At 42.5% G+C, this 25,688-nt stretch overlaps 1 protein-coding gene across 1 annotated transcript in view; it reads right to left on the reverse strand.

The window, feature by feature from the left end:
• CDH3 (cadherin 3, type 1, P-cadherin (placental)) overlaps positions 1–25,688 on the reverse strand; it is a 55,214-nt gene that overhangs the window by 22,341 nt on the left and 7,185 nt on the right. Inside the window, exons 3-10 of the mRNA XM_006860219.1 lie at positions 11,167–11,252; positions 8,452–8,481; positions 5,689–5,805; positions 5,323–5,478; positions 5,078–5,222; positions 3,593–3,768; positions 2,832–2,960; positions 904–1,089 (exon numbers count right to left, since the gene is read on the reverse strand). Of these exons, the coding sequence (XP_006860281.1) occupies positions 904–1,089; positions 2,832–2,960; positions 3,593–3,768; positions 5,078–5,222; positions 5,323–5,478; positions 5,689–5,805; positions 8,452–8,481; positions 11,167–11,252 (1,025 nt within the window). The remainder of the gene's footprint in view (positions 1–903; positions 1,090–2,831; positions 2,961–3,592; positions 3,769–5,077; positions 5,223–5,322; positions 5,479–5,688; positions 5,806–8,451; positions 8,482–11,166; positions 11,253–25,688) is intronic.

Below are 25,688 nucleotides of genomic sequence, written 5' to 3' on the forward strand. Positions count from 1 at the left end.
CTCCGCGGGAGAAAGATGAGGCTTTCTACTCCTGTAAAGATTTACACCCTTGGAAACCCTGTACAGGGTCGCTATGGGTTGGACCCGACTTGATGGCACTTAACAACAACAACAACAACAAGTTGCTACTTACCAAAGTAAGATGTAGAACGTTATTTTTTGTGGACCATGGTGTTCCCAGAGACTATGATCTTGAGCCCCCCAGGCCCTGTGACTTATTCCCTCAAGGTATTTGGTTATGTATGTCTAAGTTTCCATAACGTAGTCCCTGTATGCTCCATCACATTCATGGTAAATGCTCATGTACAGATAGCCTGTCAAATCTCCATATATGTATTTGTGGGAATACTCTCATTCGCCCTCTGACACTCTGCATGTCTATCTATGTATCTACTCGTGGTGGTGGTGGTATGTGCTGTGGAGTCAGTTCCGATTCATAGCTACCCTGTACAGGGTTTCTGAGGCTGTAAATCTTTACGGGAGCAGAAATCTTCATCTTTCTCCTGCGGGACAGCTGGTAGTTTCGAACTGCTGACCTTGCGGTTTGTAACCTGATTTGTAACCACTATACTGTACTCGTATATCACTGTTGTTACAAAACAGTAATTATCTCTGTGGCCTTGGACTCTTGCTATTCCCCCCACGTCTTCTCACACCTCCATCATTCTTTTACCAACTTCTCTCTTACTGCACATTGCCTTTCCCTTCACCAAGTCTATAACAGATTTCATTTGAACACAGAGCTCTCCAACATGAGGGGGCAGGGCAATGCTGGAAGTCATTGGCTTGCTGCACTCCCTGGTGAATGCTCCAAGGTGGTGAGGGCAGTTGTGGTTTTCTTGTCCTGTAAGCTGCTGGCCAGCTACCCTAGAGTGGGCCCTGTCTAAGTCAAAATGGACTCACCTTCTTGGTTGTCAGGATTCCCTGGTTGCTCTCGGGGTGGGTGGTGATGGTAAAATGGTCCCCGTCATCACCTCCCATGATGTGGTAGATGGCACGCCATGCTGGTGAGTTGGGGATGTCTGAATCAGTCACTGTCAGTCGTTGCACCTCATGGCCCACTGCGTTCTCGGGGACCCGGGTCTCATACTGTCAATGTGGGAAGCACAGCACTCTCAGTGTTAAGAGGCTAACCATCCAGAGACTGTTCTCCCCACTGTGGCTGTGAATCCTCGTCCAACTCCAGGGAACCCCATGCCCCTCACTGTCTCCTGGACTGCCCAACCCGCTTCTCAGTTTGTCAGATACAGAATGTCCCAAGTACCAGTCCATAGCTCTGGCCAGCCCACATCAATCTTGGCCTTGCCTGGCCTACACACAGGGCCTGATGTGCACAGAGGGTTCTCTCTGCCACATGGAACCACCTAGCTAGGGAGATGAGAAAGACGTAAGGAAGGTGGCAGGTAGGGCAACGTGCCTAACTCAGAACCTTTTCTGTAGTGGTTCTGGGACAAGTGGCAAAGGCTGGGAAAGCAGCTGCTCTTCAGGAATGTTCAGTGGCCAGAGCTGTGTAAAGCCTGAAGGGGGCTTTACACTTTGCATGACACTGATTCCTCTGTCACTAAAGGTATACAAGCATTTGTTGAAGGAAGGTGGGTGAGGTACATTAAAAATTTTCAAACCAATAAGAATTTTTGTACAGAATCTTTACTATACATCATGACATGTGTTCAGACCTTTGCATAGACTATCTCATTTAAAACTCAAGAACAGTATGGTGGTAGAGGCTGTGTGCCTTATAGTCGGTTCTGACTCATAGTGACCCTGTACAGGGTTTCCGAGGCTGCAAATCTTTACGGGAACAGAATGCCTCATCTTCCTCCCACGGAACAGCTGGTAGTTTCAAACTGCTGACCTTGCGGTTCACAGCCTGATTCATAACCACTACGCTACTAGAGCTCCTAGGAACAGTATAGTAGCTATTATTTTTATTCTATCTTACATATTCAGAAATGGGGCCCAGAGAGGTTAAGTAGCTAGCCTCAGCTAGTAGTATAAGGCTGGGACTTGAACCAAACGCAGGCTGGTTTCAGAGTTTCCTAAGGAAGAAAAACCCTTTGTCCCTTACTTTCTTAAAACTGAAAATATATTTATTCTAAATTTCAGTCTCAAAAATTGTAATTCTGTTTTATATCAATATGTGATAAACACTGGAATACAAACCACAAGGTCCGCGGTTTGAGCCTGCCAGCAGCTCAGCAGGAGAAAGATGAGTCTTTCTGTTTTCGCAAAGATTTAAAAGCCTCAGAAACCCTATATGGGGTATTTCATATGTGAATAACAGTGTTGCATTAAACGATTTATTCTCTCTATGTTACTGTTCTTAAGCACCGTTGGGCAGTCAGTTCCGACTCATAGCGACCGTGTACTGGGTTTTCCGAGGAATGGCTGGTGAGTTTGAACTGCCAACCTTGTGGTCCAAACTGACCTTGTGGTTGAGTGCTTATCCTGCGACACCACACCAGGAATCCATTCTCTATGCAACAAAAGGTAACTTAATCCTTAAAAAAAGTGTGTGTTCCCTGCTTTTTTTTTTTTTTTTTCAATCATGTTTTCCAAATTGGGGTAAATTAATTGAACTGCATAGTCGGCAGTTCAAGCTCACCAGCTGCTCCTAGAAAACCCTATACAGGGTCACTATGGGTAGAAACCGACTTGATGGCACTTAACAACAACAACAAATTAAGTAATTAAACATTTGTCATTCCAAAACTCCTCACATGTATAGTTGATATGATGACGTGAACTCTTAATGTAAGCTCAGGGCTCCTTGTGTTGTATCTTCCCTTCCCCAGAGCCTTTATGATTTGAACAGGGAGAAGGGTCATTACCTCCTGGGAGTCAAATGTAGGTGCATGATCATTGGCATCAAGGATTTCCACCATTGCCACGGCCGTGGTAGTGGAGCCTTCTCCATCCATGTCGGCAGCCTGAATGGTCAATGTATACTCAGGTACTCTCTGGGGAGAAAGAACAGAGCAGAAGCCTAGTCTGGGCTCCCAGAGAACTGGGTGTGAAAGAGTATTTCTCACAGCTTCTCATCTCTGCTCTCTGGATGCTTTCCGGGCTTCTTATCCTATCCCTCCCCACTGCCAGAAAGAACAGGAGCAGAAGGTGGTAGAGTAGATGTTCTCCTGGGCCTATCCCCTGACCCCTGGCTAGTCCAGAATGGAAATTTCAAGTGGGGAATTTGGCAAAGGTATTAATTAGGAAACAGAGGCAATTTCAATATCCATGGAGCTAATTCTACTTTGTTGCACACAAGGGACAAATCTGGGCAATGTGCACACTAAGTGAGCCATTCCAAGAGGAAATGAGAAAACCTACAAAAAAAACCCCAAACGTCTGCATTTTATAGCTGCCTCCTTAGCCTCGGAGGAGACTAAAAGAGATTGTTTGGCAGCGAGCCATTAGCCCAGTGGAGCCATGGGACATCAGCATGTGAACATAGCAGCAGCCATTCCTAGCTGACTTGGGTCCCCAGTGCTCTTCCAAGGGCTTCGAAAGCAGAGACAGGGGTTTCTGCATTGAGCGTCAGACCCCCAACCCAGACAAGCCTGGATAGGCAGCGCTTTCTCTCAAGGCCACTCACCTCCCGGTCCAGGCCACTGGAGATGACGCTGATGGTGCCTGTGCTCCGGTGGATGGTGAACATGAGGTCGTGTGGGTCTTTTGGCTCTTGGCTATGGATGGAGTAAGCAACTACCCCATTGTAGGTCTGGATGTCATCATCCTCATCCGTAGCTCTCACCTGCATCACAGAAGTGCCTGGAAGGAGAAGGGATGAGTGGTACCCTCTCTCCTAACTCTAAGTCCAGCCCTGCCCACTTCTGTAACTCTGAGAGGCTCCTCCTTGCCCACTGACTTGGACTTATCTGCTATTTTGTGGTAGAGATTGCTAGTTGGTGCCCATTTGTCCATTCTTTCTTTCCTCCTTAGAAACAGAATCCTCATTTTAGGCTGGGCACAGGCCCATCGGGAATAAAAACTATTTCCAAGCCTCTCTTGCAGGTATAGCTGCGGCCATGAGACCAAATTCTGAAAATGAGAACTTTGGGTAGGAACTGATTGGGGGAAGTGATTTTGCAAGCATGGGGATGTTCTTCCCATTTCGTCCCTTCTTCCAGACATAACGGCTGGAGCTCCAGAAGCAACCACCTTGAGATAACCTTGAAGCCAAAATAACAAAGCAACAAGATTAAAGGAGCCATTCCACCCAAGCGAGTCCACTACTTCACCAAAGGTACTAGGTTTCCAACCTAGGTTCAAAACATTATGAATCTCTATGTTACCTTGGGTTGACTACCTCTAGGCATCGTGAATATAAGAAAAAGGAAAAGAAGAAGAAAGTATCCATCTTTTTTAAGGCACTTGTTTCAATTGTGTGGGTTTCTGTTATTAGCAACCGAACGAATTCACTTACCAGTAGTTCTCTAAAACTCAGAGAGGAAGGAAGAGGAGAAACACTCTCCACCAACACCTGTCTTTGTGAGATCATTGAAATACACCTACTTCCCAAGTCTTCTGCTGTCCTCTGTCAACCTCTTATACAACCATGGCAATTTACTTTGAAATCTCTTAAAAACTACATTCTAACACCTCCTAGCCTTTGTACATTCCTTATAGTTGCTTATATTAAATAACAGAATTCACATGCTATTTCTATCACTCAAGGTAGTAAATATTACTCCCATTTTTGGATATGAGAGTTGATTCTCAAGGGTCAAGAACTTGCCCAAGTCATAGCTGGTAAACAGGCAAAGTCAAAATTCAAATCTAGGTCTTTGCAGCTATGAAGCTAGTGGTTCATTAATCTGGTTGATCATCTGAATCTTCTGGGACATTTAAAAATATACAGAACAGATTCCAAAGCTCTGCTGCAGGATCACTCTGGTTTAGGAATTTTGAGAGGGAGTGGGGAATCTAGAAGATCTGATGCACAACCAAGGATATCAGGTACAGAGAGTTCTTCCAGCCTTTAAGGGTCTAGGCTGACCTCCAGATGGTTCCAGAACTCAACGCAAGGCCAAGTCTGGGCCCAGCACATCCACAGCTGTCTCTTCTCCAATAATCTTACCTGGTAGTGCCCCCTCTAAGACGCTTCCTCTGAAGATTTCTTGGGTGAACTTGGGTTTATGGTCATTCTGATCTGTCACAATGATGGAGATGTTCATAGGTTCCTCCACTGAGGCACCGTTTTCAGACACAGCATGGCCAAAGAGCTGTGGGTATATAAGTCTGGTATCAGTCAGCCTTCTCTACTCCTAATTAGAGCCCTGTGTTTATGGTCCTGACTTACATTGGATGCTAAAGCCTACTTGCCTCATACTTGGCAATTTTCTCGCGGTCCAGTGGATTATTCAGTAACAACCAGCCACTCGCCTTCTCTATGGTGAAGACACCCTCAGGGGGACTATCTGCCCCAGGTCCTGTGATGCTGTAGAAAATCTTGGTGCCTCTGTCATTATTAGATTTGAGCTAGAAGCAAAAAGAAAGTAGCAACTGACAAAGTGACAAATGCCTCACAATTGAGGTAAAGAACCCTCTGTGGTGGCAGAAGCTTTGTCAGACCCTGCCCCATGACCGAGGAGTTCCTCTGCAGGCCAAGTGGTGAGAAACTACAAATTCAGCTTGTGGATAGAGTCCCTGAAGTTCTCATTGATTCCCAGGAAGTAGGCATAGTCGCACCTGATACAGCCTCTGGGGGAAGGGACCCTTGCCATTCTCAAGGAGATACAGAGGTGGAGCCACCCATTCTCTCTTGCGTCTTCGTAAGATACGTTTGGATAGAGAGTTCTTCAATGTCTGCAATGTCTCCTGAAAGAAGAAAAGACCCCCTTAACCCAGATGTGCAAACATCAGGAACACACCCCAGCATCCCCTCATCTACAGGAGTTAAAGTTGAGGAGAAAGACCTAGATGGTTGAAATTCTCTATGGAAGCATGCTGCTTTCTACTGTAAAGTGGCTGGTAGGTTCAAATCACTGGCCTTTTGGTTAGCAGTCCAGTGCTTAACCCACCACACCACCAGGCTCCTTTGGACTGATTAAGCACACTTTGGTATGTCTCCATCATTTGTCTGTCAGTTTGTTGTGCTGTGGTGGCTTGCGTGTTGCTGTGATTCTGGAAGCTATGCCACTAGAATTTTAAATACCAGCAGGGTCTCCCATAGTGGACAATTGAGCTTTCAGACTAAGACAAACTAGGAAGAAGGAGAGATGGACTATTTTTGAATATTTAGTCACTGAAAACCTTATGAATAGCAGCATGATACTCTCAGCACCAGAATACTGAATATTGAAACATGATGAAGAACACCAAAATATTGTCAGATATAGTGCAGGAAAATGAGTCTGTCATGTTGGAAGGCACTCAAAATACGATTGGGGAAGAGCTGCCTCCTCAAAGTAGAGTTGACTGTGATGACACAAATGAAATACAGCTTTCGGGACCTTTATTTATTGATCGGGCACAACTCAAAGTGATGAGAACCAGTTGTAAACATCCATTAATAATAGGAGCATAGAATTTAGGAAACCTGAAAGCTGTCAAAACTGAAATGGAACATATAGACATTGATATCCTAGGCATTAGTGAGCTGAAATAGACTGGTATTGGCCATTTTGAATCTGACAATCACACTGTTTACTACACCGGGAATGACAAATGGAAGAGGAAAGGAGTCACATTCATCATCAAAAAGAACATTTCAAGATCCATCCTGAAGTAAAATGCTGCCTGTGATGGGATAATGTCCATATGCTTAGAAAGAAGACCTGTTAATATAACTATTATTCAAATGTATGCACCAACCACTAAAGCCAGTGATGATGAAATTCAAGAATTCTATCAACTTCTTCAATCTGAAATTGCTTAAAAAATGCAATCAAGATGTATTGATAATTACTGGTGACTGGAATGCAAAGGTTGGAAATAAAGAAGAAGGATTAGTAGTTGGAAAACATGGCCCTGATGACAGAAACGATGCTGGAGGTTACATATTGAATTTTATAAGATCAATGACTTCATTGTAAATACCTTTTTTAAGCAACATAATAGAAGACTACACACATGGACCTCACCAGATGAAATATACAGATATCAACTTGACTATATCTGTGGAAAGAGTTGGAGGGAAAACTCCATATCATCCGCCAAAACAAGACCACGGGCAGACTGTGGAACAGACCATCAACTGCTCATATACAAGTTCAGGCTGAAGCTAAAGAAAATGAAAATAAGTCCATGAGAGCCAAAATATGACCTTGAACATATCCCACCTGAATTTGGAGATCAACTCAAGAACAGATTTGATGAATTAGACACTACTGACCAAAGACCAGAAGCGTTGTAGGATGACATAAGAATATTATACAGGAAGACAGAGAGGTAATTAAGAAAACAAGAAGAAAAAGACAAAATGTATTTCAGAAGAGACTCTAAAACTTGCTCTCCACTGTAGAGATGCTAAAGCAAATGGAAGAAATAATGAGGTAAAAGAACTGAAAAGAAAATTTCAAAGGGCAGCTCGAGAAGACAAAGTCAAATACTATAATGAAATGTGCAAAGACTTGGAGCTAGAAAAACAAAAGGGAAGAATATGCTCAGCATATCTCAAGCTGAAAGAACTGAAGAAAAAAATTCAAGCCTTGCCTTGTAATACTGAAGGATTCTATGGGAAAAATACTGAATGATGCAGAAAGCACCAAAAGAAGATGGAAGGAATATCCAGTCACCATGCCAAAAAGAAATGGTCGATGTTCAATCATTTTAAGAGGCAGCATATGACACTGAAGAAGTCCAAGATACACTGAAGGCATTTGGCTAAGAACAAGGCTCTGGGAATTGATGGAACACAAATTGAAATCTTTCAACAAACTGTGGCAACATCTATGCCAAGAAATTGGAAGACAGCTATCTGGCCAACTGATTGGAAGAGATTTGTGCCCATTCCAAAGAGAGATGTTGTTGTTGTTGTTGTCAGGTGCCATCGAGTCGGAACCAACTCATAGTGACCCCATGCACAGCAGAATGAAACAATGTCCGATCCTGGGCCAACCTCACTACCGCTGCCACACTTGACGCCATCAATGATGCCACCTGGCCAATCCATCTCGTTAGGGGGCTTCCTCTTTTTCTCTGACCCTCCACCTTACCCAACATGGCATCCTTCTCCAACGATTGTTTCCTCCGGACAATATGTCCAAAGTAGGAGAGACGAAGCTTAGCCATCCTGGCCTACAAGGAGCACTCTGGTTGCACTTCTTCCAAAACAGATCTATTGGTTCTTTTGGCAGTCCATGGCACTTTCAGTATTCTCCTCCAACACCACAACTCAAAGGCATCAATTCTTCTACGATCTTCCTTATTCACTGTCCAGTTTTCGCATCCATATGAGGCTATTGAAAACACAATGGCCTGGGTCAGGCTCACCCTAGTCCTCAAGCTGACATCTCTGCTCTTCAATACTTTAAAAAGTTCCTGTGCAGCAGATTTGCCCATTGCAATACGTCGTCTGATCTCTTGACTGCTGCTTCCGCGAGTGTTGATAGTTGATCCAAGAAGAATGAAGTCCTTGACAACTTCAAAGAAGAATGAAGATAACCCAATAGAATGTGGAAATCATTGGACAGAATCATTAATATTGCATACAGATAAAATTTTGCTAAAAATAATTTTTAAATGGCTGTACCAGTACATTGACAAGGAGCTGCCATAGATCCAGGCCAGATTTGAACGGGGATGAATAACAAGAAATATCTTTACTGACACCAGATGGATCTTGGCTGAAAGCAGAGAATACCAGAAAGCTGTTTACCTGTGCTTTATTGACTACACAAAGGCTTTCGACTATGTGGATCATGACAAGCTATAGAGAACATTGTGGAGAATGAGTTTTCAGAACACTTAATTGCACTCATGAGGAACTTGTACATAGACCAAGAGGCAGTCATTTGAACAGAACAAGAGGACAATGAATGGTTTAAAATCAGGAAAGAAAGCATGTTCTTTCACCATACTTATTCAATCTGTATGCTGAGAAAATAATCCAAGATGTTGGATTATAGGAAGAAGAACATGGTATCAGGATTGGAGGAAGACTCATTAACAACTTGCAATATGCAGATGATACAACCTTGTTTGCTGAAAACAAAGAGGACTCAAAATACTTACTGATAAATATCAAAGACAACAGGCTTCAGTATTGGTTGCACTGAAGGAAACAAAAATCCTCACCACTGGCCAGTAAATAATAGCAAGAAAAATGGAGAAAAGACTGAAGTTGTCAAAGACTTCATTTTGCTAGGATCAACCATCAACACTCACAGAAACAGCAGTCAAGATATCAAAAGATGTATTACCGCATTAGGCAAATTTGCTGCACAAGACCTCTTTAAAGTGTTCAAGAACAAAGATGCCAGTTTGAGGATTAAGGTGCTCCTGATCCAAAACATGGTATTTTTAGTAGCTTCATATGCATGTGAAGTTGGACAATGAATAAGGAAGACCATAGAAGAATTGATGCATTTGAGTTATGGTGCTAGAGGAGAATATTAAAAGTACCATGGGCTTCCAGAAGAACAAACAATCTGTGGTGGAGGAAGTACAACCAGAATGTTCCTCAGGAGCCAGGATGGCCAGACTATGTCTCTCATACTTCGGACATACTATCAGGAGGGACCATCCCTGGAGAAGGACGTCGTGCTTGGTAAAGTGGAGTCAGTGAAAAAGAGGAAGACCCCCAATTAGATGGAATGGTACAGTAACAGCAGCAGTGGGATCAAGCATAACAAAGTCTGTGAGATTGGCTCAGGACTAGGCAGTGTTTCGTTCTGTTGTACATAATGTGGCTATGAATCGCGACCAACTTGATGGCACCTAACAATGGTACATCTATCTAGTGGAATACTATGTAGTTACAAAAATGAGGAACTAGAAAAGTCTCTATGTGCTGGCATGGAAAATTCTTTGCTATCATGTTGCTGAAAAGAGCAAGATACAGGACAGCTTAATACAGTGCTTAATTTGTGCTGGGCATTGTTCCACCTTTTGTATAATAAGGTATAAAAATAAAGACGCTTTTCATGTTTGCTTATATATAGATAAAGTCTGTGAGAATGTAGTAAAAATGACAAACAGTGGTTACCTGTGAGGAGGGGGTAGAAACTGTAGAGCTATATTAAGTATAAAGAGGTACAGACATAGGACTAGTATGTTAGCTTTTGCACAAAAGGAGGAGAGGAATAGAGTCTGTTTTTATATCTGCATTGATAAATATAAAATAAAATCTAGAAGGAAAGATTAACCACTAACAGTGGTTATCTGTGTTTTCTCTTGGAGGAGTGGGGAGGAAATTGGATAGATGAAAACAGGCAAGGAGAGGTCTTTCATTATATAACTTTTTAATATTTAAAATGTTTAAACCATGTGGATATATTAACTAGTCAGAAAATTATATTCAAAGAAACAATTTAACTCACTTAATAAAGGATGTTTGCCTTGAGCATTTATGCTCCTTTTAAAGAATTATTTATATAAGATGAAATGGACGACAGTCATTCTAAAGCATAAATGAGAACGCGAAGGAGCAGAGAGTCTAATTTAATGTGGTGAGACAATATGGGAGATGGGGAGAATGGGGACCCAAAGTGAAGCATGCAACCACTGTCAATGACTTATACATGCAAAAATTATCAAATGGGTGTATGCATTGTTGTATATATTTCCAGCCCTCCAAAAAACAACAACAACAAAAGAACAAAGAAGTTTTACAAGTGTCTAAGGCCCATCTTTCTAGAGACTCATGACATTGGGAGTCCTATGTTAGAACTGCCTTCAATTGAGGTTAACCTGTATGACATGGGAGGTGAGGAGAAGGAGGTGAGACAGGAGATCCAAGGTAATAAAGGCACTAAGCTTTCCTACAGTGCAGTTCTTTGTCCCAGTGCCCTAATTCTCTGGCAGCCCCTCTGGGTCTGAGCAAATGCTACGCTATAGATCAGTTCCTAGGCTCATAACTGTGGAGAGAACTCAGGACAACAGTACCTCCTCTGAAGGCTTAACTTGGCTCTTTACAGTCACAGAGATCAGCGACTCCTGGCCATCAGCATTCTGGGCATGCACAGAGAACGTCCTCCCATCCTGCAGGTGGACATGGTGTTTCACTTGAACAGTTCCGTCGTTCAGCACAGTGAAGTTGTCATCATCAGTGCGAAGCAGGGCTGACTCTTGTCCAGGGCAGCGCGTAAAAACTACCGTGAGCAAAGGGAAAAAAAAGAAAAGGATATTAGGAAGGAACTTCTGGAAACTACTCTAGGGGAAACCAGACCTGCTAAGAGTCCCTGGCTCAACTAAGGATTGTAACCAAAAAGTTGCAGAAAAAGGATTTGGCTTACTTACTTCCTCTGGCCAGCAGTGTGACCTGGAGTCCTACACTTGCTGACCAAACAAGTTCCAGGTGGGGCATCCAAATTTGACTTTGAGAGTGAGGGTCACTCTGTGGTCAGTATGTGAGCACAACTCCCTCTCATTATTTATGAGGACAGAGAACCAAGATCATAGATATTCAGTGACATTTGTCCCTGGTAGCCTTATGAGACATAGGGCTGACTCTAGGTCACTGCTGGAGGCAGAAGATTTGCAGCATTTCTGAAGGCCACGAATCCACCTACATACACTGTGCACACAGACTACTCTGGACAACCTCAAGCCGTTTCAGTTTGTCACACTCCTTCTGAATCCCCCACAGCTTGACCACCCTTTGAACGAGTGCTGTGAGTTAGTTACCACTTGCCCAGCCAGAGATTGATCTCATTTTATCCTTACAACTACCCTATCCAGGCAAGGAGTAGTTCCCTTTCAAAGATAAGCAGAGGAAGTTCAGAAGCCAGGTCTGCCTGATTCCAAGACATGCTGGAGTACCAGTGTTCTTAACTGCCCTTCCTGGCAGCCACAGCATGAAATCAAGGGACCCACCAGGGGCCCCACCCTGGGGGTCCTGCCCCATCAGCACTATGCTCCAGACCAGTGCTTCCTTTAATTCCAGCCCAGACACTAGTGCTGCAGTTTGCTGTAGATAAACAAGGACCACAAGGACAGTGCTGTGTACGTGTAAATGTTGGGGTAAGGTCTCCCAGCTCTCCTTTATTGGAAAGGCTATCATTTAGTCTCTGATTTTTATTATTACTTCATTATAAAAATAAGTTTTCTATCATATAAAGGCTAACTGACAAGTTTTGTTTTTTTAGTTACGAAAGTAATGTGAAATGATGAAGTATACAGATAATGCAAACAAGTATAAAGGGTTTCAAAACGTTGATGGAAAAATTCCATTATCTCTTAATTCCATTTTCACATGACGTTTCTGATATCCCCTTGTTTGATATCAAATGGTAGAAGTATGACATGGGAATATAAAATAGTATGATCACTTTGGAAAAATGTTTGACCGTATGTATACAAACTGAATATACAGAATGTAGCCAACGTCATTGAATCATATGTGTAGAAATTGTTGAATGGCTTAAACGACTGTGGAGAAATTGTTAAATGGCTGTGTAAACATTTACCAAAATTGCAATAAAGTATTATTTTTAAAAAAACTTAAATACATACATTCTCCAAGACTCCGCAATTCCATGCTGATATACACATTCAACAAAGTACATTCACTCAAAGATACCCATTAGAAAGTTCATAACAGCACTATTCATAATAACTAGAAACAGCTCAATGTCCATCAAGATACAATAGATAGAAATGGTGATGCACACAATGAAATGAATCAACAACCAAGCATGTGCAAGATCATGAATGAATCTTACAAGTGTAAGGCTGGATAACAAAAGGCAGAAACAAGACAGAACAGACATATGATTTTTGTTGACATGAAGTTCAAAAACAGACAAAACTAAATTGCTGTTGCTGTTAAATGCCATTGAGTCAGTTCTGACCCACAATGACCACGTATAGGATTTTCCAAGGAGCGGCTGGTGAGCTTAAACCGCCGACCTTGTGGTTCAAACCAACCTTGCAGTTCAGCGCATTAACCCAAGAAATTCAGACATTGGCTGTCTTCTGGGGAGAGTGACCAGAAGGGGGCAGAAGAGGCTTAAAGTATCTTCCCCACAAGCCTCTGCTTTCAGCCCTTCAGGAACCCCAGCTCCCAGCATAACTGGCTGTGGAGGTTGGAATGTGCCTGTGAGAAAGAGGAGATTGCTTAGAAACCAGCTCTGCCTCCATGACAACTTCCCCGCTGAGGAGTCCCGGCTTGTGGCAAGCTTGGCCAGTTGGGGCGGGGTGGGGGTGGGGGTGGGGGATCTAGGCCTGATTCAGCTCCAGCAGATCCCAGGAGCCACAAGATCCCCAGGGTGGCTCTGTCCTTTACCTCCAGCACACATCTTTGCAAACTCTTCTGAGGAGTCTTATTTTGCCTTAACAACTAGAAGGACCAGGAGGTTAAATCATCTCAAATTGAAGGCAAAAGTTAAATAAGCTGTAGTTCACTCACTCCATGAGCTATTTACTCAGTTGTCTGAAGTGTTATTTATAAGACTCTTTTCAAAGGGTCCAGGGAAGTTCTTATGCTATGAGGTAAAGCAAGTAGAACACAGAATGCATATATAGTATGTGCATAATGCAGTAGGAGATGTAACTTTGTCCAGAAAAAAGACTGGAAGGAAATGAGCTTTCCCAATGATTGGAATTACCAGTATTGTTCATCTATTTCTCTAGTTGGTTCTGACCCATAGTGACCCTGTATAGGGTTCCCGAGGAGTGGCTGGTGAGCTTGAACCGTTGACCTTGTGGTTCAAACTGACTTTGCAGTCCAGCGCATTAACTTACAACACCACAAACAAAACAATATATTTCATTGAGCAAATCTGCTGCAAAAGACCTTTTCAGTGTTAAAACACAAAGTTACCACTCTGAGGAATAACCAGGTGCCCAAGTTTTCAGTAGGCCCAAGTTTTCTCTTAATATACATTCATTCATCACTTCCAAACAGTTGTAGCATAGTATCTAGACTGTCCATCTATTTTTACAGGGGGCAGTGCCAAGGATCTCAGGGAAGGCAGTAGTCACGCACTATGGTAGTATGTGCCTCCACACAGTCCCCAAATTCCAGTTGCACCAGAGGGTGTGGCTCTATCAGTTCTAACCCACATTCAGCTGGATGTAGAACACAAGCAAGAGGAATGGATCCAGGCAAGCAGGAGCAAGCTTCAAACCCTACTCTTCCAGAGACACCTAGCTAAGTGCTTTCTTAGCCAAAATCACACATCTGACAGCTTAGGAAACAATGCATGTAAGAGCCCACAGCTAGGAAGCAGCAAACCCCAGTTTTGAATCATGAAGGCAAAGTAGGTGATTAAGTATTTGAGATTTGCAATCCAAAGACTTTGACTCAAATTAATATAATGCCACTTACAGGACTGCACAAATTGTGTGAGCAAGATGGAAACTTAGTTTCCTCATCTGGAAAATGAGAATAATGTCATAAAGTTATTGGGAAGATTAAATGGGATCTTTTTTTTTCTTTTTCTTTTGCACAGCCCAGAGCAAGCCTTTAATATAAAGTGCCTTTGGCATATACACAGTTCACCTAGGTTTTCTGATTCCAGGTTTGGTCTCTCTACACAACAAAGAAACAAGCCTCAAAGTGGATAGGGAGTAGGCTACAGCCATATGCTTCACTTGAGGGACAAAAGCACCCAAAGGAGAGGGAGAGACATAGGCCCAAAGGGCGTAATAGGGAGTTGGCTCAGTCTGTTCTTGGAAAAGGCTACTTTGTCGTGGTGTGCTCTGTGGTTTATTGGGTAAGGCAGATGATGGAGGTCTTACAGACAAGATGACCTGCCTAGGGAAACTTACTGAGGCACCTGTAGGAACAGGAGCAGCCTTCTGAGTCATGGAGTAAGCCCTGGGGCAGATCATTATAATTTCCTCCCAGTTGCTTCTTGGCACCACCAGCTTATATCACTGGTTTTCAGATGAAATTGATCTGAAACCCAGTTTCATCATCACTCATCTCCCTGCTACTCTGCCTCCTAAGAGTCAGAGAAGTAAGCTGATTTCTGTTCCTGACCACAGCCAAGCTCCACAGGGCCACAGATCATGGCTAGGTCATGGGCACATGAATGGATTTGTGTCAAACTCTTTCCTGGAGCAAGGTGGTGAGCTCTGATGAGCACATGGGGCAAGAGTTCAGACCCTGAGCTAAAAACAGAGGCCTAAAGATAACTCTTAGACTCCTGGTGTAGACTGCAAACCACAAAGGTCGGCAGTTCAAATCCACCAGTTGTTCCCTGGAAACCATGTACAGGGTTGCTATGAACTGACTTGATGGCACTTAACAACAACAACAACAAACATAACTTACTTACACAGCTACCTGGGCCTTAGACAAAGCCATTAACTTTAGCTCAGTCTCCCTGACAGGGATTCGAATCACAAGGTTAATGATGAAAGAGGAAAGTGCTATATGAATATAAACTGACAGCTTTCATCACTGGGCCTAAATGCATGATTCCCATAATATTATCCATGAAAGGGACAGAAAAGGGCATCAGTAATTTGAGATTGCTTCTAGAGAAATTTGCAAAAAAAAAAAAAAAAAAAACCAAAAAAAACCCCAGCACTGTGTATCTGCAGTAGCTAGAAAGACATTCAATAGAACCAGGAGTCCCTGGCCTGTGTTCAAAGCTTCTCTTCAAAACCACTCCAAGCCTGGCCTCAGATGCTGAACTGGCGCCACTATAAAATCTGGGCAAGAAGAGTCGAGTCCCTGGGGTACTAAAGCTGTTGAAAATAGTACATTTTCTAAATGAACTTGCAAGAACTGATGGCTACTGGGTTAAGAACTCATTCTTGCTATGTTCCAGATCCACTTTTAAGTCCAAATTGCTCAAACACCTCTAAACTCACAGAGAGCACCCTTAAGGGATAGGAGACCACTGGCATCTTCTTAGCAATGACACGGAGGTCATAAGGCCCCAATGGCCAATCTTGCTGGATGTTATGGCAAAATAAAACCACTCATCTCTCTGAAGATGAAACAACTATAAAAACAGAATGACTCAAGTGGTTAATCTCCAACTGGCTTTCCTGTTGATCTCTGGGCATTGATTAGAAGGGGAGGATATAGTATCAGTTGGAAGACGTGGCCAATGACAACATGGGATATGGGGGGAAAGAGGGAGAGGCTATCAAGGAAGTCTAGCTTGATTTAAGGACCTAGTAGGCTATAAAAAACAAATTTGTCTTTATAGCTATATGTTGTTAGGGGGACCAGATCCTGGAGAAGGGTATCATGCTTAGTTTGAAGGCCAGCAAAGAGGAGGAAGACCCTCAATGAGATGGTCTGACACACTGGCTACAACCATAATTTGAAACATAGAAATGGTTGTGAGGATGCCACAGGACTGAGCAGTTTTGGTCTGTTATATACAGGGTCACTATGAATCAGAACCGACTTATTGACACCTAACAACAACTTTCTGTTAAGGGGTTTGGGTAAGGTGATAAAGGGGGAAATTATGTAGAATTTAGTTGATTCTGGCATTTTCTTGAGTAAAACTATTAATATAGGGGGAGAAAAAAAGCTCTTACTAAGAAATACAAATTAAAAGGACAAGTGCTATGGAATACTGTGTGGCACTGTAGGATAAACACTGGACTACTGAAAGCAAGGTTGGCAGTTCAAACCTACTAGCCGCTCCCTGGAAACCTTATAGAGGGTTGTTATGAGTCAGAACTGACTTGATGGCACTTAACAACAACGACAAACATTAACTCTTACTTCCACAGCTACCTGGGCCTTAGACAAAGCCATTAACATAAACTATAAGTTGGAAATGACTTAACAACAGTCATTCAAATGGCTAACTATAGGCTTCATATGTCTTAAAAGACAGCTTATCAAAGAAAAATTGTGTCCTACTGAGTTGGTGGGAAGTCATAAAACAGTCATTTATAGCATGAGCCTGACAATTCTAACAAAATATTAATATTTTTGTACTTGCATAAAAACACAGACACATCAAGTGGACGTCATTGTTCACATCAGATGAATCTTGACTGAAAACAGACAATACCAGAAAGATGTTTACTTGTGCTTTATTGACTATGCAAAGGCATTGCACTGTGTGGATCATAACAAACTATGGATAACATTGAGAATGAGTATTCCAGAACACTTAATTGTACTCATTATACTCACAGACCAAGAAGCAGTTGTTAGAACAGAACGAGGGAATACGGAATCGTTTAAAATCAGGAAAGGTGAGTGTTGGAGTTGTATCTTTCCACCATACTTATTTAGTCTGTATGCTGAACTAATAATCTAAGAAACTGGATTATATGAAGAAGAACATGGCATCAGATTGGAGGAAGACTCATTAACAACTTGAGATAAGCAGGTGACACAACCTTGCTGGAAGTGAAGAAGCCTTGAAATACTTACTGATCAAGATGAAAGATCAAAGCCTTCAGTATGGATTGTACCTCAATGTAAAGAAAATGAAAATCCTCACAACTGGACCAGTAAATAACATCATGATAAACGGAGAAAGTATTGAAGTTGTCCAAGACTTCATTTTGCTGGATCCACAATCAATGCTAACAGAAGCAGTAATCAAGAAATTAAACAACACCCCACCCAGAACTTTCTGAGGTGGGACATTTCCACTTGAAAAAGACATGCAGACCAACTCTGAACGACTGGAGGAACAGAAGACATATTTTGAAAGAAACACCAGCAGGGAAGAAAAAAAAAAGCAGACTGGCTGCTACAATATCAAGCAAGCTGTTTGCCTTTGCCTTGGAGCCATCAAGGCATGAAAAAGTTAGCCCATCAGGGTAAACTCCCTTTTAAGACTAAAACTCAAAAGAAACACATGAGCAGTCTTGTATGAGCTCTGGGGACTGCTCTGGTCTACTTATAAGTAGAAAATGCAGAAATGAAGGCCTAGGCTGAGTCTGGCCATATTCCATAGACACCCATTGACTTTAGGATGTAAGAGAGAAGAGGAACTGTTGGCTGATCTGAAGTTTAGGGACACATGTGAACTCCTGGGTCCATGGACAAAGACCTAGCCACTGGGGGAAGCAGATTGAAGGGGCCAGCTGGCTTGAAGTTGGGGGAAGCATGTGAGAACTCCCAAATGTGCAGATAGTACCCATTTGACCTAGCTTGGATGGTTTGCTGATCACAACTTGACCAGATGAAGATAAAGAAGTTTGCTACAGGGAACAAGTATAAATTGCTACAATTTGATGAACTGGACCTTTGCTTATGGATGTAGTTGCTCAAAATTCCAACCGAAAGGAAACAATTCTTCCTATCAAGAATCATACTTACCTCCTCAGTACACTGGGTTGATAGGGACAGGCAACTTAGACATTGGCTATTAAAAACAGGGGGGCGGGGAGAGCAGTAAAAAGGCACTATGGGTTAACGTGCTCAACTGCAACATCGGTTTGAACCACAAGGTAGGCGGTTCAAGCTCACCAGCGGCTCGGGTCAGAAATGACTCGATGGCACTTAACAACAACAGCAACATAAAGGCACGAAGTGACTGGCTTACAAGTTTTTATGAGTATGCTCAGTTTCAGAACAAGTGGGGGTAAGGTGGAATCTCCACTGAATGTTGCTGCTGTTAGGTGCCATTGAATAGGTACCGACTCATAGCGACTCTATGTACAACAGAACGAAACACTGTCCAGTCCTGGGCAATCTCACAATTGTTGCCATGCTTGAGCCCACTGATGCTGCCACTTTGCAAATCCATCTTGTTGGGGTCTTTCTCTTTTTCTCTGACCCTCCACCTACTAAACATGATCTCCTTCTCCAGCGACTGGTCCCTCCTGACAATATGTTTGAAGTATGAGAGATGAAGTTTGGCCATTCTGGCCTCCAAGGAGCACTCTGGCTGCACTTCTTCTAATAAAGATCTGTTTGTTCTTTTGGCAGCCCATGGCACTTTCAATATTCTCATTCAACACCACAACTCAAAAATATCAATTCTTCTAAAGTCTTCCTTATTCACTGTCCAGCTTTTGCATGCATATGGTGGTTGGTGGTTATGCACCACGGAGTTAGTTCTGACATGCCTATGAGGCTACTGAAAATACCATGGCTTGGGTCAGGCACACCTTAGTCCTCAAGCTGACATCTTTGCTCTTCAACACTTTAAAAAGTTCTTGTGCAGCAGATTTGCCTAATGCAATACATCATTCCTCTTTTCCAGATGAGTCTGATGAAAGGAGATGGTGGAAGATGGGGATAGGAGTTTATGATCCAACCGCAAATGTAGAAGATGTGTAACTAAAAGGGGGGGATTAGTTAATCTTTCATTTCAGGAACAGAGGGCCATCAAGAGGGAAGAGCCTGAGTGAAGTGTGGGATCCTAACCAGAAAAGCAGCAACAGCAGAGACAGTGGCAGAGGTGTTTCATTCAAAAAGACTAAGTTATTAACCTTATTTTTTTATAGTAAACATATATTTGATTTGTAAAAAAAATACAAGCTCTGTGTACCTTTCTTTCATAGAATTTATTACAACTTGTAATTATGCAGTTACTTATGATTATCTAATTGCCTTTCTCTTCAACTAATCTGCAAAATGCACAAAGGCAAAGTCTATGTTAGAATTTACTCATCACTGTATCCCTACACTTAGCACAATACCCAGTTCAAATTGAGTGTTCAATAACTATTAAGTGAATTTGACCCAGCAATTTCACTTCTAGGAATTCATCTTAAAGAAATATGCATAGAAACTAGTTCAGCCATAACAATATTGCTAAACCTAATTTGCTATTTGTTACTGTTTCATATACCAGCTCATTCATTTAGTCCTCATTAGAGTTCTACACAAGAGTCCTGGTGGCGTTGTGGGTTAGACATTGGACTGCTAACCATCAGGCCAGTGGTTTAAACCCACCAATTGCTCCACAGAATGATGAGGCTTTCTGTTCCAGTAAAGATTTACAATCTTGAAAACCCTTGGGGTCACTATGAATTGGAATCTATTTGACGGCAATGGATTTGGTTTGGGTTTAGAGCACGGTGCAAGGAGTCCTGGTAGCACAGTGGGTTAAGTATTAGTCTACTAACCAAAAGGTCAACAGTTCAAACCCACCAGCCATTCCTTGGGAGAAAGATGAGGCTGTCTGCTTCCATAAAGATTTACAGCCTCATGAAACAAAGTGTATGATTTGCTGAACGTAAAACTGCTGATCTGCTTTGTAAATCTTCCCTCAGTTCACAATACAAAGCTAAAATTTTTTTTTACAGTCTTGGAAAACCCTAAGGGACAATTTTCTCTGACCTATAAAGTGCCTATGAGTTGGAACCAACTTAATGGCCGTGGGTTATGGGAGCCCCATTATTATTCCTGTCTTGCAGATGAGGAAACTGAGCTGAGCCACAGGGATTAAGCAACTTGCCAAAGATTTCAAAGCTAGTATGTGACAAACAGATTCAAACCCAGGCAGAGGGTTCTAGAACACCTATGTTGTTGTTGTTAAGTGCTGTTGAGTTGGTTCCAACTCATAGCAGCCCTGTAAAGGGTTTCTGAGGCTATAAATCTTTATGGGAACCGAAAATTTCATCTTTCTCTCACAGAGTGGCTGGTGGGCTCGAACTGCCAGCCTACTGGTTTGTAGTCCAGTGCTTATCCTACCAAACCACTGTTGTAAAAGTTATATTTTAGGCAATATTTAACTGTAGAAATTTGAAATTGTGCAGTAAATATTAATCTAACCTTGTATGCAGAATTTGAAGAAATGGAAATCCTCCAAATTAATACTGTCAAATTACATACTTTCAAAGCTGGAGTGATTAGTGAATCATAAGATCCCAGCCTCTCCCCATCCCCATAAACACATAAACTTCATATGTGTTCATATGAGAATATTAAGTCTTGAATCATGGAAGTTATAAATTATTTGAGACCCTCAAGAATACAGGCTTTACATCAATGCAAACCATCTTGTACAAATCAGTTTACTGTAATATTATTTGGGTTTAAGGGAAAACATAAACACACACACACACACACACACACACACACACACCTCTCTTAGGGGAAAACAAAAGATCAGAAATGGGTATCTTTTTTAAGAATGCAAATCAACTTTTATTCAGAAAAACGTGTACTAACTAGACTTTGAAATCTAAAGAAAAATTCTAGAAGAAATAGTTTTGCTGTGACGGAACATCACATTCTCAACAAGTAAGAAAGACAATGTTGGTACTAATAAATTTGATAGTTTACTTCTGAGTTATGCAATTTAAAATCTTTTCATTTGGTGTGGGGTTTAAATGCTTCAAAATAGATGGTTAAGTCATAAAACAATCGTTAGTGTGAAAACCTATGCTTTTTAAATGGTATAGTAACTTCATTATGCTTACTTCACAATTGTCTTGAAGGTATTATTTAAACATAAAGGCACAATTTATCCAAATGGGGTAAAGACGAACAATTCACTCAATCATCTTTCTATAACAGCCTTTCCTAATAAGGTGATTTCTGAGAGTTAGATTTTTAAACATGGAAACACTTAACTGTTTTTATGTTAACTCCCTAGCACATCTGTAAAATATAAAAATAGGGGACTGACTAAATAAATCATGGTATATGCACCACATGGAAGACTATGGAGCTGTTAAAAAAAACAAGATAGATATGTATTTAATGGTCTGGAATGATGCCTGTGATTCAGTAAGTCAAAACACCAACTTACAGAATAATGTTTTATAAAAATGGTGTGTCCGGGATGTCTGACCGCCTCTAACTGCAGGAGGAGGAGAGAGAATCACTATCAGCTGCTGCAACCCAAAACAGATTCCTATGGGCAGAGGTCAGACATGCCTCCCTCCCCTCATCAGCCTTTTTACCAATTTCAACACCAACCATTCCCACACCGTAGCACTCGACTTCACCACTGGGTTCGATATTTTGCTACAATGGCCACACAGAATTCAAACAATACTAAAAATGATGAAGTTTCTTAGGGTAGTAACGGGTTACAATTCAGGATCAGAAATGACCCAGGATGTAGTTTTTCAGTCAGGCCAGCGTCTCAACTGTGTCCACAGAAAGGCCTTTCTCTGGTCCTTGGCCTATCAGTCCCTCTATACAGCAAGCATTACAAACATCTTTAGCTCCACCAGTAGGTGCATTGAGGCACTCTACTCTAGTAAGCCTACCAGCAAGCCTCCTGTCTCAAGGGTCACTCCATGGGTCAGGAAGCCCACTGCACTATCTCTTGCGCAGTCTCCTGGTTCTACAGCCTGTTTCTCTCCACTGCTTCTCAACATCTCCAATGTGACAGTTCACTCTTTCTGTCTCTTCAGTTTTTATAATATTATGTTATGAGCAAGTGATCAGCACAGGGACCCCAGATCCAAAGAACATGTTCCATTCCTGGCTCTTCTTTCTTGGTTGTTATTGTTGTTGTATGCTGTGGAGTCGGTTCCGACTCATAGCGATCCTGTACAGGGTTTCCGAGGCTGGAAATCTTTACAGGAGCAGAAAGCCTCATCTTTCGCCTGTGGAATAGCTGGTAGTTTCGAACTGCTGACCCTGAGGTTCATAGCCAGATTCATCACCACTACACTACCAGAGCTCCTTTTCTTTCTTGGTAGGCCCTCTCTTTGCTAGCTTCTTGCTCTTTTTGTTATCTTGTAAGATTAAAAGGTATGACTCAACCAGGGCATAACTTCAGTAAGTCTTAAACGGTGGTGACTTGAGTAAGGGTGGTAACTGGGATAAGGGTGGAAACTCAAGATACATCCCACCCTAATCTTGCCTCATTAACATAACAGACAACTCACTCCCAAGTAGTCCCCTAACCATGAGCAGAGCATGTTGTTGTAATTGTTAAGTGCCTTGGAGTCAGTTCTGACCGACAGCAACTCTGCATTGGGTTTCCAAGGAGCAGTTGGTGAACTTGAACTGTCAATCTTGAAGTTCAAACCGACTTTGCAGCTAATACATGTAAAATGCTAAGAACTATACACAACAACAACAACATACCCATCACATAGTAAGTACCATATACTTTCATTGAAAACAAAACTGTACCATGTACATTTATGTATTCATTGAAAAATCTATATAAGTGATATATTATACGGAGGGAAGGGGTGATAAAAACAAAAAGCTCCATAGGAAATTTTTATAATTAGCCATGCTTACAAACTACTGACTCAGAGGCCAAAGGAAGTAGGAGATTACTTGAAGTGTGGTTAAGTCCTAGTTGGGGAATACAGGATTCTAGAAGCAGAAAAAAGACCTTAAAGGAAAAAAGAAAAAGAAAAAAAAAAGGCAGCTCTTGAAGCCGTGGTGGGAAGCCCCATCAGAAGCCGACTCCACAGGGAGAGGGTAGGGTGTGGGCTTGGCGTCTTGTTCTGGCTTGTGTGTGGGGAGCCCACAAGTAGCTGTTTTTCTCCCTGCCTGAAGCTACAACAAGATGAGGCTCGTAGTGAGAAGGCAGCCAGCCTTAAGCAAGACATCTAGGATGGTGTCTTGCTTAAGATCCCTGCACTCCTGCCTTCTCTAACTCTCCAACCAGTCCACCTCCTCACAGTCCTGGGGCCATAGAGCACTTCCTACAAGCAGTAGACTAGTGCTGGAACTTAGAAGCACTTGCCTCTGGCCACACAGTTTGGGATGAGAAAACAGGCCTAGAATCCCATTTTCTTTTGTGTATCCCCAGATTTGCCATCAGACCTACCCTTCCAACAGACCTGTATGATCCTGAGCAAACCATTTCTCTGGATATAGTTCCTGCTTCTCTATAAAATGATGGGATGACAGGGCATCTGATGGGATGACAAGGTTAGCTGAGGAGAGATGAAGGTAGCGGGAGACACAGGGAGGAATGCAATCGTTAGAGTGAATAGAGGTGCATGTTGTTAACTGTTGGTACATATGGAGGGGATTGCAAACATGTAATGAAGCAAAGTACAGGATCTGTTGAATGTAAAACTGGTGATCTGCTCTGTAAACCTTCACTCAATTCACAATAAGAAGTAAAAAAAAAAAAAAAAGATAGGATGACGGTGAGGGAAAAGTAGTGGTCCCCAAATTTTTCAGAGGAATCTTTTCAGGAAAAACGTACACGTATTCTTATACACAATTCTAGGGGATCGAAGACCTCCTACAGTGAATGTGAGTTCAAAGGTCAGACAAAATGAACTTCTCCTAGCCCACAGCACACGTTTTCATCAAGGCTTCAACAAATTCACAAAAAAAATGGAGTTAAACGATCATGGAATTTTTCCATGAACGTTTCGAAGCACCCGTGTAGAGTTGTAATTTCAAACTAATCTTACATTGTACTAAACCACAAGTGGGATTGTTCAGATTGATGGGGAAGAGGAGGGCCTGGGATTTTACATCCTACCCCCAACATCTCCCCTACTTAACCTGAGATGTCTCGGAGTCCTAGGGGAAAACAGATCTTTCCTCCTTAGAACACTCATGAAGGGGAGGCACCCCATCAGTCTCCTTCACTAAATCAGGCCCTCCCCTTTCTGGCTGCGTGGCCCTGGCTCTGGGTCCACTCTCAGATGTTAGGGACAGAGTCAGAGTTGCGAGTTCAAAGACAGGGTAAAGGGAGCAAGGAAGGTGTTTACTCAGCTTTCTTCCTCAGACAGAGGGGTTCTGGCTCACCTCAGGTAAGCAGGTAGCTGGACCTCAAAGTTCACCCAGCTCAGGAGAGCTGCAGCCTGAAGGACTTGGGGACCACCAATGCTCTAAGCAACGCAGAGCCACAAGTCACCAAGAGTTGGCTCTGTGTGTGTGGGATCATGGGGCTGGAAGAGGTCCTGCTGCAGGGGGGAGGGTGGGAGTGGGATCACAGAGGCAGAAGATGAACTGCCAGGAGCAGATCCTTTGCTGAGAACTGTCAGTGTGCCTGACTGTCCCATCAGGCCTGGTGGTATCTGAACCCTTCCTGTTTCCCCACACCCTACAGGGAAGCCAGCCTGCTCTTTTAGCTGATGGCTCTGTTCCCACTCCAGCTGTGGATTACCAGAGACCTGTCTGGAGGGTACAGGAATGCAAAGCTCTCAGGCCAGAATTTAACCATTTCCAATCTTCCTCTAACATGGCCAGGACCAGAGGGGCTTATAATCTCTTATCCTCCTCCATTCAAACTCCCAAATAGTTAATACCTCAGACTTAAGAGGTCAGACCTGGGTTCAAATCTTAATTCCACCATTTACTGTAAGTTACAAGCCTAGGTTCCCTAGCTGGTTAAATGGGGCCAATTCCACCTACCTCATGGGGTTTATAGGAGAATTAAAGGGGCTTATTACATAAAGTACTTAATGCAGTTTCTGGAACTCAGTGTGATCACAATAAATTATACTTAGGATTTCTTTTAAAAGTTTTTCCTTGTAAGTCAGCCCTGTTGCCTGCGCTGGCAATGCTCAATGACTAAATGAACTGGAGACAATGTTCTTTGGTCAGGGCAAAGTTAGGAGGGGTGTCTAGAAGGGATGCTAGAACTGGGGCCCCATGTCCTCATTCTAGAGATGACCCAAAGCTTCAGAGATGCTGGTTTTCATGAATGTGCAACTGAGGCTTCATCCACACATCCAGTCTTTCCCAAACACCTTTCCCCAAGGTGTTATGGAATGACACAAATTCACAAATTCCAAGATGGCTGGCC

The sequence above is a fragment of the Chrysochloris asiatica genome, unplaced genomic scaffold (assembly GCF_000296735.1).
Source record: "Chrysochloris asiatica unplaced genomic scaffold, ChrAsi1.0 scaffold00037, whole genome shotgun sequence".
Lineage (NCBI taxonomy): Eukaryota > Metazoa > Chordata > Mammalia > Afrosoricida > Chrysochloridae > Chrysochloris > Chrysochloris asiatica.